This window comes from Triturus cristatus, chromosome 3_1 (genome assembly GCF_964204655.1).
Source record: "Triturus cristatus chromosome 3_1, aTriCri1.1, whole genome shotgun sequence".
Taxonomy (NCBI): Eukaryota; Metazoa; Chordata; class Amphibia; order Caudata; family Salamandridae; genus Triturus; species Triturus cristatus.
In genome coordinates, this window is record NC_140583.1 from 469,643,661 (window position 1) to 469,658,668 (window position 15,008).

Genomic DNA, 15,008 nt, shown 5'->3' on the forward strand with positions numbered 1-15,008 from the left:
CAGGTTGGGAAGGCCGATGGGTTTCAAAAATTCTTGTAGATCTTGGTTATTGTTTTCATGGAAGAAGTTGGAGAGGTTGTTGCAGACTTCTTGTGTAGGGGTTTACAGTTGAGATGCAGCTGTTGTATTGGTGAAATCCTTTATGTTAATAAAAGGTTCCTTGCAGTTGTTGGAGCTAGATTCAATTCTCAGGGTCAGAGCCTTTTTCTTGGTGGTGATAGTGTCTAAGTGCGGCCTTGTAGGTGTTTCTTGTGGTGGTTCCTTGTTTCCTTTCAAGTTGCTTACAAATTCTCTTGGATTCGCTGAGGTCAGCATTGTACCAATTAGCTTCTTTGTGGATCATTTGGGTTTGGTGTTTTTCAGGGGCACCAAGGTATTGGTGCAGGTGGTTTTACAGTTATTGAAGTGTAGTTTGTGTCATTGATAAGGTCGTTGGTGAGGTCTGGGTACTTTAGTAGGAGTACATTGAGACATTCTGTTTCTGTAACTTTCTTCCAGCAGCAGCTTAGGGTGTTGCTGGACTCAATAGGGGTAGTTGGTGGCCCTGTTATGTGAAAGTGGAAGATGGAGTGATCTGTTCATAATCTTTCACTGGAGGAGAAGATGAGGTCCAGGGTGTGTCTGGTGCAGTGTGTAAGGCCTTGTACGAGCTATGTGAGGTTGATTTTCGGTATACTTTCGAGCTAGTCCATGGAGTCAGAGTCTGTGGGGTTTTCGAGATGAAAGTTGAGATCACCTAGGAGTATAAATTCTTTGGTGCTCATGGCGAGGGGTATGGCAAGATCGATCAGTAGGTTGCTGAAGTGGGTGCGTGGTGCTGGGGGCCGGTAGTTGAGGGTGCCAGGTGCCTTTGATAGTGGTTTTACTGTCCGTCTGAAGCCTGAAGTGCATGTGTTCCATAAAGGTGGCTTCTGGGTCAGTGTAAGAGGTATACTTGATGGTGTCTCTGTGATTGATGGTGAGCTCCGAGTCCACCTGCTTCCCAAAAATGGTAAAATAAACTCCTTTCCACTGAGGGTTTTGCCTTTCTCTTAAGAAAAAGATTCATTTTCATGTTGATGGATGTTTTCCCAGGTATTGTGTAAAATGTGCATCTTCATTCATATTTCGTAGATTCACATTGAGGGGTGGTGAACTACAGATTCGGAACCCCACCAAAGAAGACACAGGTGTATACGGATGTACAGTACTTAATGAGTTCGGATCAGACATGGAAACATCTCCACTGCTGTACGCAGGTAAAGCTGAACATGAAGCAGATGTTAGATTCTAAACATTAATCACAGTTAAACTGAATAACTTTAAAATCAATTTGGGAAATACATTGTTTTTTTCCTGTTTCAATAAATGGTCTGATTAGTGGTGGAGAATTGCTTCGAGATGAGGTAAACAGTGGGGTCAAAGGAGGAGTAGCCTGTTAGTCTAGCATAGGGTAGATAAACATGGATGAAGCAGAGTTTTTTTTTTTAAATAATTGCTGCTCCAAATACGTAAATCAGTTGTTTTGTGTAACTTAAAAAACAAATGGGTGGATCCATCGATAAAAACCTATAGTGATGTGGTTGGAGTAATAGAATATGTATTTGTAAAGTATGAAAGCCTATTGGGTATTTTGACGCAGAAAGAACAGATGTTTGTTGTTACGTAACTCAAATGTACTCATTTTATTGACTTGAGAAGGATGAAAAGCTAAGTGGACCTCACCTGGATTCAAACCTGTGACCATGAGGGTAAACACAGGGCCCTGGAATGAATGCTTTAGTCTACTGAACCACAAGCTGGCCAAGCTATAAAGACACCTCGCCGGTATGGATAGACCTTTCTCTTTGTAAGGCAATGATCATTACATCTATCCACCTAAGTGCCATATAAGTGCAGCATGTATGCCCACAATCTTTGCAATTGACTTCCTACCCTACTGTAAACTTAACCCTGGGATTACTGAGTTCTAGCAACCCTCCAAAACGAAGTAAACTTAGGTGCAGGAATAGGTTATATAAAACTTAGGGCCACATGTAAAAAGCTTTTATGAGGTCACAAACAGCCATTTGCAGTCAGAATTTTTTTCATTTGATGTACAAAAGCCAAATTGTGAATTGATAATTCATTACCGAATCCCAGTTTGTGTTTGCTATTCGGTATTTGGAAGGGATGTGTTTAGGGCGTCCCTTTCAAATACTGATCCACATTGGTATGTATTAATGTTTTGCAACCAAATTCTGGTTGCAAAACATCAATATTTTACCGACACCTTAAAGGAGGTGGCAACCCACTCGCAATTGGGGAGTGGGTCCCCAAGGGACCTGTTCCCTTTTAAGAATGTAAGAGAAATATTTTTAAGAGCGGACAGTGGTCCCACGGACCAGTCTCTACTCTTAAAAATTAACCTTGAATGTTTCATTTTTTTTACCTCCAGTTTTCCTTCAAGGGAAAGGGGCTGCATTTAAGAAAACAGTTTGCTCTATTAAAAAGCAATCACAGACATGGGTCTGCTGATCCCAGCAGTCCACCATCCTTGTGATTGCTAGTCAGTCACAAATTGCGCCCTACCTTATTAATCTTCATAGGTCGATTTACAACCCCAATGGAAATCACTATTTTAAAAAATAATTCTTAGTACCTTAGGAATTGCGATTTCCAAATTGTGATTCAGTAAACATTGGAAATTGGAAATCGCAAATCCTAATGTTAGTTAATTTGGTCTGCAGTTTTCTGAGCTGAGGGCATTATGCTTTAGCCTCTTCTTTTACCAGAAATACCTTCCTTTGCCATGCTAAAATCCACCATTAGATAACCCATCCAAACGTGTTAGTAAACTCCATTCAGATCTCCAACAGTTTTAAATTCCAGTCTCATAACATAGCAATAAGACACTGGACTAATAAATATGTAAAGGTGGCACACTTATTGGATCAAAGAATGAACAGCTCTAGCAAAGCTTTGTTGTAACCCCAGAAAGGAACATCAAATGCCTTCAAATGGGCTGTACCAAACCAAAAATTTATCAGCTGACTCCGTCGACATTCATACCAACAGGCATCTCGTAAGGCCAAAAAGCCTCAAGATAAACCGGTAGGAGAAAGGATGCAACAAATTAACTGATTCTGTCTAGCGAGAGAGTGCAAGATGGAGCTGCAGGGAATGGAGAAAATTAAATGCATGTGACAAAGAGGATTAGGAAGAGAGCAGCAACTTGGAAAGGTAAAGCAGGTGGCGTAAAGACAGTGTGCATGTGAGTGGGACAGCTGAAGCCATAGAATAAGGTCATTCATACAAAGTCCTCCTAATGCTAGCCTTGCAGCCCTGGTTCATGCTGAGCCTATGTACCCCACGTTCATCAAAGATTCATGGTCCCCAAACTTTCAGACCCCAAAATCTCAGATTTGGGGCAGACTCATAATGTCCTCAAGTCCCCACTATTTGCAGAACTTCGTTTTGGTAGCTTTATGAGAATAGCAGGACACAACCTACAAGCCTATCCCTACTGTGCTCATCACATTGCATCTCCAACACACTGAAAATCTCTAGCACTTCCAGTAACCATAGGACTTAGTACCGCACAAACAGTGCCCTGAGACTCACCAGTATGTCACCGCTAAGATCCCTACATTTGTGTCTCTTGGTCTGAGTAAATAACAGCTTGTGAGAATCAGTATTGATCTTCAGTGACCACAAGTCACTTAAGGGTCTCTCAAGAAGCACCACAGTCAAGTAGCCAGGAGATCCCGATGACAGACATACTGAGTTTACTCACTTTCCCCATGCCTGCCCTGTTCTCCATTAGACTGTGTCAAACCATTTGATATAGGGTTCTTGACTTAGATCCAGTACTCATATAATACCCCCCTATTTCTGTTCCTAATGCATCTTTTCTGCATCTTGCCACATAACTAATGTAATGTTTTCCCATTTTCAGCAGCAGCTACCATTAGCAGAAATTCACATTGCCAACAATGCGGTTACCATTCCTAATTCTGCTGTAGCTCCATTTAGACTATCTGAAGCATCCACAATCACCATCTGCAGCATGTTTCCACACATTCCTGCCCTAGTCCATTCTATTTCTAGTCCTGTCATTGGTTCTTTCACAACTGAAGTTCCACCTTACATAGCATTTTCCAAGATCATAGATCTAGTCTAGTCTATTTCCAGTCTTAATGCTAAATCTGAATTATGGTCTTTACCCTGGGTCCCCTTGCTCTACCTGATAGTAGCAAAACCACAGTGTCCTAAATGTCCTACCTACACCATTACAGACCATTCTTATGGGTGTCAGGAAAGATGGCCCATGAGAAAGGGTACTATGGATACCAGCCCAATTAAAACAGTAAAAGCCTCAGAAGTAATGTGAATGCATGGGGAAAAAAAGTGGAGGAAGTCAGCAGGCGCACTTGAGACACCGAAATCAATGCCAATTTTATGCTTGTGTACTTTCATGACTTCCCTTTTCTTCTAACCATGTATCGTGTTTGACAATGGGCATTCTTGGTGCCATCCATTGGGTCTTCTCACAGTTGAGTTGTATTTAATGTACATGTATTTTACCACAACAATGAGTGTAATCTCCTTTTGGCATCACAGCTCTTCACTCCACAGATTAAGGCTTCACGTATTTAAAACATATCAAAAATAGATTTACCGCCAAAAGTCTAATGTGAAAAGCATACAACCTCAACTAAGAACATACAATCCTTTAGTTACTTACACGGTTACAGGATAAAACAGGAGGATGCTCAGTGACCATGACTATAAATTTGCAAAAGGGCACTTGCTCCATCCTGTGCTTATCTAATGGATCCCTCCAGCATTTTCTTTCTGTGTGTGGGGAGGTTTGCTGTCAACAACTCACAGAGCAAGATCTGAAAATCAATATTCTGCCAACACCTCAAAGGAGGTGGTAACCCACTCACAAATGGGAAAAGTCCCCAATAGGTGGCCCTCTTCCTGGGTACTAACGCTCTCATGACCCACTTCTAGTGAATGATGGGATTCATTCTTCAGAATATCTAAGTGCGATGTAGTATTGGGTTCATTACATGAGAGATTGAGACTTGTTTCTCCATAAATATTATTCCCCATTCCTAAGTGCAGAATTAGGGTTGGGACGGTAATACCCCTCCCAGTAAATTTCACACTCTGCAATATCCTTATTTACTGGGTGCAGTTTGGGACTTTATAAATTAAGGTATACTAAGAAGCAGTTCTGTAGAATCTCTGACCACTACATTTCTTGATTTTAAATCTCTCCCATTTCTTGAGGAATACCTGGATTTTATACCCTCCGCTTTCTCTAAAAGCCTTTTTTCACGGTTTCGTCTGGGGACACTACCTATAAGATCATTTACCCATAAATGGAATATAGCACAGTTAGCATTGACCTATCCAATTTGTAATCAGGGTGACGAAAAGGAATCACATCTACTATTCTTCTGTCCAGAGTATTCTTCCCCTCGCAGAAGGTGGATTATTCACATTTGTCGCGAACTGGGGGTTACATATTATCAAATAGCCCTAAGAATCCTAAAGACCGATCTCTCCTTCAGAACTGTTTTAGCTGTTAGTAAATTTCTAGAGGCAGTTTGGTATAAACGCAATGCAATTTTTGCAATTAAACCAGTGTAATGCTCATGAGCTTTATTTTATCACCTACTTTTAATAATGAATTGTTTTTTTCTTTTGTATTGATCTTATGGCATTTTTATTGTAGCTTAGACATATATATTTATTATTATTTTATTCTGATGCCACTTATGGTGCTTCCTGTTTGATCTTTGTTGAATTAATGTGGTACTAGATGTTAATTGATTCCGAAGCACTTGGCAATTTAAACCTGGGTATGTCCCTGATGATGGTAGATACCATATATTGCCATTCATGGTGCTATATGTTTGATCTTTTTAAAATAATGTGGCACTAGATGTTAATTGATTCTGAAGCACTTGGCACTTTAAACCTGGGTATGTCCCTGATGATGGTAGATACCATATATTGCCATTCATGTTGCTATCTGTTTGATCTTTGTTAAAATAATGTGGCACTGGATGTTAATTGATTCTGAAGCACTTGGCACTTTAAACCTGGGCATGTCCCCGATGAGGATAGATACCATATATTGCTGCTACCATTGTATACAGGTACTTGTTTTTACCCATGTTTTATCTTTTTATCATTTCGTTTTTATTACTATTGCACAGTTTGTATTGGAAGTGATACTTGAAATTAGTTATATTCCTCTTGCTTCGGGGGTGCTTACAGTCTTTATCCTCGACTGATAACGGTGTATTTTGCAATAATACTATTTATGTCTGTGTATTGTTTTTGATATTTTGATGATTTGTTTGTTTTGTTGAAAACTTTGATGGTTGTAATAACTGAATGAAGTACTGGGTGCATTACTAATTTTCTCACTCACTCGTTCATTCACTCACTCACTCCAGTTAATATTTTGAATAAAATATTAACCATATAAACCTACACATACAAGCTTATCACAAACGAAAATCAAGCATTCATCAATATAATCCATTATCAAATAATCAGAGTATGAACTTTATACATTTGCAGTTTATCCTGCTTGCTATTCATCACGACATTAAAAATTGCCAACAATGAAAGATGTCAGAAAGGTGGAAAACAACTAAAGAGAGAAAAATGCAGGTCAACAACTCACACACGTCCCACTTTTCAGGAGTGCTATTATATGTTTTGTGCATAAGCTGTGAAAAACATGGAAAAAATCCATTGCATGATTGAGTGTCTGGAAATTTTAGCACGGGGCAAATATAAGGCATTTCAGTATTTGGGGATAAAAGCATATGATGCGCAATGCCCATCCGAAACCCAGTTAAAAGGTATTGTTCATCTGGGGAGAAGGTATGTTTAAATAAAGTTCCATAATAAGAGTCGTTTTTGTCAGACAGTATGTGGCTGAAGGATGACTTTGAGTTCATTCAAAATCCCTAACCAGTTGCCTCCTTTCTAAAAATGCAGACTTCACCCAAATCTTATAATACCTGACTATATTCCAAGAAGAGTCAAACAAATGTGGGTGCCCTGGGTCAGCTCAGAGTCTCTTAATATAGAAGAACCAGTGTCCACTTTCAGGCACTCTTTAATTATTTCCCAGTTTAAACAAGCAGCTGAGTTTAGCCAGACAGAAATACACAATAAAAAGAAAAGGCATGCTACTCTCGTCTTCTAAATACGAGTGATCTCCTCATGAAATAAAAAAAAATGGAACTTTGGGGAAATCCCAGGAAATGTCTGCTATACTTACTTTTTCGATTTGTACAGAGGACATATAAAGGGCGCTAATGCCCGCACTATAAGTTATTGACAGAATGCATTTTCTTTTATAAATGCATATTATGGGGCCAAAGGTTTACTGCCCAATCTTGAGACAAAAACAAAAACTGCCCCTAGTGATTCCATTAATCTCTGCAGCAAAAACACTTTGTTATTGTCAAATGGGATTCCAACCTATTGGAATCCTATGAATCCCTATTTAAAGCCTGAACTTTCTTTCCAAAAGCCATTTCTGAGGATAAAATTATTTAGGTCTGATAGCAAGAACAGGAGAATTAGAAATATTGATGTCTCAAATCAATTTGTAAATAAAAAAAATATAACTATAATTTAAAGGATTTTAACTGTTAGGAGTTTTGGCCATACGAACGCCGGCATTGGCTTCCCATAATTCTGGAAACAAATTTCTACTCATTCTAAGGTTGCCCTGGCCCTTCTCTGTCAGATAGTCCCCTCACTTATTGGTATACATGGCCAAGCGTATGGTAGCCAGGTCACACTCATGGTGCACCTCACTCTCTATCCGAAAACAAAGAGTATATTCTCCAACTGCGCCATATCTGACTCTGGCACTCAGGCAGAATTCACCTCAAGTCTATTATATCGATATCAATCAATAAAGGTTAGGTGCATGGAGAATCCAATGACCGTAGTATATTTGCTAATTAATAAATGTAAATCAAGGCATTGTTTCACCATGGAAAGCATTAAATTAGGGAGCTTCCATGATGGGGGTTTTAATGATTGGGAAACAGTTGTCAAGATAGAATTAAAAGTCAACAAATCCTGTTTATCATTACATTTCACCTACAAACATAAATATTCTGCAGAGAAGATACTACTTCCTGTTTTAAGACAAACTCTGGATCCAAAATGACCTTAAATCACCACCAATTCTGGATTCTGTTCTGATTCTGGCTGAAGAATAGCTTTTGCTTTATGGGAGCTGAACCTCAAAAGAGAAATTATTAGTGCCACCAAAAAATATAGGTACAGCTCTTTAATTATTGATTCTTTCCATTTGATCTCCTGAGACAAATACATTATCAATAATAGTAGAACTATTTCTGGCAGAATAAGTTGATTGAATTTATTGATTTCTAATAGTAGTTTTTCATGGTATGAGTTTCTTCTATTTTCCCAATTATTCATTTGAAACCTTTCCTTGAGTATCAACATTCCTTGAGGTTCAGTAGAGAAGTCTTTAAGCTCAATAGAAAATTCATTCATCATGGAACTCTTACAATCCCTATCTTTGTATTAAAATGCTGGGTCAGGTTTTTGAAAGAGGGAGCCTCTTCTCTCCATTTGCTCAGAGTGCTGCATTAAAAATTGAATAAGTGGGAGAAATCAATTGTGACAGAAGAGCCAATGATATCATTGGAAATATCTCAATTCTAGGACCAAAATGTTTGGGGATCCAAACAGCTCTGGAGCAACTACAAACGTAAGAGTCACCGCAACCCAGATTAACAAACCACCTTTGGCTCTCAATGAAGTTGAGGATCTTCCCATGATCGATAAACTAGACTACCCACTGCTGCCCAGGTTTCCTGTTGCAATATGATTATTCAATGAACGCCACTCATTCCTTGAGATAAACTTAATACCTTCCCAAATGTATACCTAGTTAACAACATTGCCCTGATTTGATATCTTTGGAAGTGGCATATCACAAAAACCTAGAAAGGTTGCGTAAGGAATTGGTTTATTAGTTTGGGTTGGGAGAACCCATACTAACTCAAGTAGTCCACTCTAGTTGCACTTAAAAAAAAATCTGAAAAAGGCAAAAGTGTGTTAAGTTCAGGTAGTATCAAGAGCTGTAAACTAGAGAACTTAACACAGTAAAATCCCCAAACCAATTAAAAAAATCTGAGAAAAAATGAATCATCAAAGGTACCACACAATTTTTAAAATAGGTTACAGGGAACTGAAAATATGAAGTAAAGTGGTAAACAAAAGTCACTGCTCACAGATGAGTGGGATGTAGGCTAAATTTAAGGCCGATCAAGATGGAATGAAGGTCCAATACACCAAGCAGGTCTTGCCGCTCAAAGATCTTACCTTCTTAATTAGTCTCAGAAAGAGAAGTCAAAATCTTCAAGCGGGCATGGTCTAAGGCTATGTCCAGCTAGGGTCCCTCATTGGATACTTGATCATTAAGTTCCCATGGAAGCTGTTGGATTTGGCACCAAACCTGGATAGCATCTAAGATCGCCTTTTTGAGTCTTACCGATTTGTTGTCATCCCCAATCCACGGTTTTACCTTCAGTCTTAGTCACTTTTCTTGGAGTTAAAATCCTCCTGTGGTGCAGGGCTGGAAGCCAAAGGGTAAAGCAAAACGAGGTTGGATACCTTTGCTGCAAGGTTCAGCTGAACCATGTTTAGCATAGCAAATGTCTCAGAGCAGGATGATGCCTGTCTTCGTTGAAAACTCACTGGGAAGCCTCAGTAATTTGTCCTGATTCTTCAGAGGTGGAAATGTTCAACCCGGCCAGTCTTGCAGCACCTAGCTGCTCAGAGCAGACTTCTAGGCACCAGATCTCTCTCAAGCCAGGTCTATTCCAGGGTCCAGTGTTCTATGGTCAGTTGGGCCCTCTTGGAATCAGGAGTCCTTCTGCTTTGTGTGACCCTTAAGCAGGCAAACAGGAGACCAACCACTTAACAAATGAAGATCGATAAAAGTCTGTCGGTGTCAGTGGCATTCAGGAGTCCTTGAAGTGAGTTCTCTTCTCCCAGCAGGAGTAAGGGGTCTTCTTCCAACCAGTCCTTTTTCTTTGGGTTGAGTCGTTTCATGTCCAGTAATGCTTTGAGGGGGTGGTATTTTGGTATTTCAGGTGTCTACTTTATCCTATACACTAGCCAGTAAGAATTCTACCACTAAATCCAAACTATTTTCTTATAGTCTCTTCACCTCCTTTTGTAGCACATCCTCTTTGCCTTTAAATGTACCCAGGAACCCCTGTTTCATGAATTCAGCTGCTACCCGACTTAGCCTTTCTTCAGCTTTTTAGAGACTCCCCTTTTTGGATGAGCTTTCCTCTATTGTGACTGGAGCTAGGCTGTCTGGATTGGTCCTCTGAACGAATAATAGAATTTCTCATGGGCTTCTCCAAGTCAAAAGACGTGGTGCTAACGCTGTCCTTTATTCTACCAACTGTTCATGTCCACCCCCAGATAGCTGGTCAGCCGTTAACATGTATTTACTCTTCGTGGGCTATTGTCCCCTAAGCCAAAGTCATTAACTCTCCCAGCGAAGGATGCGTATTGCAGCTCTGGAGGTGTGTTGAATAACAGAACTGGTTTCAAGCTAGTTCTGGCTCAGGCAACCTAAAGTACATTTTTACAAAAAAAAAAATCCAATTAAGTTAACAAACATCTGTTTTCCCACAAATTCAGATTTTGAAAATTAGGTAGGGAAACACTTTGAAGCATTTATCTAACGTTTTCCCCAGTGGACATGGGAAATAAAGAGTTTAATCTCATCTGGGCCTGGTCAGGGCCTACAGTTTAGCAAGGCCGATACAGAGCAAACAGCTTTGGGATTTTATTTCAAGGTGGGAGCACTCTAACCTCAATATGGACTGTGCCATCTTTATATATATATATATATATATATATATATATATATATATATATATATATATATATATATATATATATATATATATATATATATATATATATATATATATATGTATATATATAATCTACTGGCGGTCGCCAGTAGATAGTTATAGTTAGGACCGAGTTCCCATAGGAAATCTGAAAATTCTATTTTGAATAACTTTGGCGCCAGTTGACTTATCTTCGTGAAATTTTCGAAACTAATGGGGCGCTCTGCTCAGCTCCTACCCTGAAAGTCTCGGGGTGATTCGTCAAGCGGGGGCTGAGAAAAAAGGGTGTCTCAAAACACGTTTTCCCCATGCATTTTCCCATAGGACATTTAGTGGAAGGTACAGCCCGAATGGCTGAACAGAATTACTTGAAATTTGGCAAAGAGGTAGTCCTCAGGTCAGGCGTGTTCCTTTTGCCTATATGGTGTCAATCTGTTCAGTAGTTCCTGAGAAAATTGCAGTTAAAAGTATATATATATCTATCAACATTCCAATCGGTCGAAATCAGGAAGTGTCGGACGCCATTTTGTGTGTGAGAGTGAAAAAGAAAGGTGGAGAACGTGAAAAGGGGGCAGGGTAGAGAGTTCCTGACCCCCTAGCCTTTGTCAGGGGGTCCCCGAAGGACCCCGAAGGGTGAAAAAAACATTTTATTTTTTTTCAAAAAATCGCGGGGTGCGCGCACCGTGAAAAACCCTTAAAAAAAAAAAACATTTTAAACTGTTTATAAGTTTATAGAAGATATTAATTATGCTGTTCAACTTTATCCAAATTAAAAAAAAAAGAGCTGAGCCGTTCCATATTACAGGATACAGTCAATCTATAACTATATACATAGGTAGTTTATTGTAAAATAAATATATAAAAATTATAATAATACATACATAAATTAGCATTTAAAAAACCTTACAAATTCACTAAAAAAAACATAGGTTTCTCACACGTTATAGTTAGAAATTAGGATTTAAAAAACCTTGCAAATTCACTTAAAAAACCATAGGTTTCACACACGTTATAGTTAGGAATTAGCATTTAAAAAACCTTGCAAATTCACTGAAAAAACCATAGGTTTCACACACATTATAGTTAGGAATTAGCATTTAAAAAACCTTGCAAATTCACTGAAAAAACCATAGGTTTCACACACTTTTTTAAGTGAATTTGTACGGTTTTTTAAATGCTAATTCCTAACTATAATGTGTGTGAAACCTATGGTTTTTTCAGTGAATTTGCAAGGTTTTTTAAATGCTAATTCCTAACTATAACATGTGTGAAATCTATGGTTTTTTCAGTGAATTTGTACGTTTTTTTAAATGCTAAGTTATGTATGTATTATTATTTTTTTTATATATTTATTTTACAATAAACTACGCATTAAATATTTTGTTTTTTTGGGGGGTTTTTCACGGTGCGCGCACCCCCGCGATTTTTTTTTTTTAAAAATGACATTTTTTTTTCTACCTTCGGGGTCCTTCAGGGACCCCCTGACAAAGGCTAGGGGGTCAGGAACTCTCTACCCTGCCCCCTTTTCACGTTCGCCACCTTCCTTCTTCACTCTTGCGCTGAAAACAAACAAAATGGCAGCCGACACTTCCTGATTTCGACCGATTCGAACGTTGACTAACATGTAACCACCAATCAGAATTACGCTCGCGCACGTTAGGGTGCTCGCACGGTGCTCGCATGGTGCGCGCACGGTGCGCGGCTATAGATATGTATGTGCTTTTAACTGCCATTTTCTCAGGAACTACTGAACAGATTGACTCCATATATGCAAAAGGCACATCCCTGACCTGAGGACTACCTCTCTGCCAAATTTCAAGTAATTCTGTTCAGCCGTTCGGGCTGTACCTTCGACTAAAGGTCCTATGGGAAAATGCATGGGGAAAACGTGTTTTGGGACCCCCCTTTTTTCTCGGCCCCCGCTTGACGAATCCCCCCGAGACTTTCAGGGTAGGAGCTGAGCGGAGCGCCCCATTAGTTTTGAAAATTTCGCGAAGATTCGTCAACCGGTGCCAAAGTTATTCAAAATAGAATTTTCAGATTTCCTATGGAAACACGGTCCTAACTATAACTATCTACTGGCGACCGCCAGTAGATAATATATAGTAGCATTTTGCTTTGTGAGCTTATAGGACACTCTTTAGGGGTGACTTACGAATACATAACAAAAGCCCTTTTCCCTGCCATGTTTCACTACAGTGCATTGAAGCCAGAGCAGAGATGAGCTCCTCACAAACAGATATTTTTGCCACTTATGTCTGGGGTGTCAATACAAACTGCTGCTTATCTATGATATAAGGCCATGCGGCCATGCCATGGGTCTATTTTCTGTGCCATCTACTCTGGTATTGTAGGACAGATAAATAAACTAATTGTGCAAAACCAATTTTAACACTATCAATTTAGGGCCGGAGCACATGTACTGTGGCATCAATTAACAGTGTTAAATGGCTCATTCCGCTTTTTTATCCAGGCTTGCTAACAACCTGTACGATATTGGGTTGTTTTTTGACTGGGCTGTCAGCCCTGGTCAAGCAGCAACTGCAATTCTTGTCAGGGCAAGACACAAGCAAACTCCAAATTAACCTGTGCTCAATCCTGTGGTAGATTGGCACAGAGTGAGGCTTAACTTAGAGGCCATGTGCAAAGTATTTGTGCAACACCTCAAACAGCCATAGAGGGTAAACACCACACAAACAGGGTCCCGCACCAGGTTAGAAAAATAGAGTAATCTTTAATAAATAAAACAAGGTCAAAACAACAAAAATCCAATCAGTAGACGCACGCCAAACACCTCGAATGACCGGGTGACGCAAATACTGCGGAGATACAGATAGTTATCATGTATTTGTTCGAGTGAAAGGATCATTTGATGAACCATATGTGGATTGAATATAATTCTGATAATCCTAAGAGAAGAACTACGGATCTTGGCCCTTATCAAGGAGGCCACACTCCCTTCAACACTGCGACTACTGACAAACTGCGGAACTGACGCTTGTTTGTAACAACTAAGACAGGCTCAACGGTGCTGGCCTGCACCACGCGCATCACAGGACACGGCTGTAGGATTAACTTTTCTCCTCGCCGTCACAACGAACAGCGATCACCCTGAAGAACTTCATTGCTTAATGAACGAAACGCGTTGGCTGGAATTTTGTTTTGGCGGATGACTTTGAAAATAAAGAATTGATTTTTGATACAACTCTACAAGTGAACATATTTATTGAACTGACCACCTGGGTAGTGCACCACTCCAAATTCTAGTGTAGTTCTTGCTCTGCTTAGCAGTTGGCACCCAACAACGGCAGCTGCAGGAGTTGTATGTGCACACCATACCGAACTATCTTTGGATTTACCATACAGGGAATACCGCAGGGAAGTGCGGATATCCCGGTCCGCTGTTCCAGTAGAGCTAGAGATATTCAATGTTTAAAGATTTCAATGAAAATAACATCAAAAAGTATAAAGTGCCAATTGTGGATATCTGGTCACGACAGACTGGGACAAAGTCACAAGTTCAGGCTGACCACAATGGAGTGCGGACCGGCAAAGGGACCCAGTTAAGCCTGCTGAACAAAGTGCCTTAAGTACTTGAACGCGGAGGGTTATGAGGGCCCACGCGGAAGATACATAGCACAGCCAAAGTGATCAGTTCCGAGTTGTGCCAGGGCTCTGGTGTGATGTCCTGCATTATCATCATCATCGAGGATCCCATCTACAAAGGCTTGCAATGGGAAGTCCAGCGTCGAAGATATGTCGCTCAGTCTGGGTGATGCGTCATTTGCGAGGAGCTGCAAGACTGTGATGCACACTCCGGCAGCGTCATCTACACTGCCTTGATGAGGGATGCGGGAGCCTGCACTGATTATGTGTCATTCAGTGCCGTTTCCGAGGAGCTGCAATGAAGATGCTGGTCTTTGTGGTGGTTCCGATCCACGCAGCAGCGGCTATGCACCGGTTCTGTTTGGGGTTATGCCACGCAGCAGAGAAAATGTGTCAGTACTGCTGGACCCACAGAGGCTGGCACCACTTGGCAGGGTAGATTCACAGATGACAGAGTCCAGGTGCTGGGGTTGAGGTTGT

At 40.2% G+C, this 15,008-nt stretch overlaps 1 protein-coding gene across 2 annotated transcripts in view; it reads left to right on the forward strand.

Moving 5' to 3' along the window:
* The window catches only part of ADAMTSL3 (ADAMTS like 3), a 2,432,792-nt gene that overhangs the window by 2,045,110 nt on the left and 372,674 nt on the right, over positions 1-15,008 (forward strand). For both annotated transcript variants that reach the window (XM_085644288.1, XM_085644289.1), the window contains exon 22: positions 1,114-1,238. In XM_085644288.1, coding sequence (XP_085500414.1) covers positions 1,114-1,238 — 125 coding nt within the window. The remainder of the gene's footprint in view (positions 1-1,113; positions 1,239-15,008) is intronic.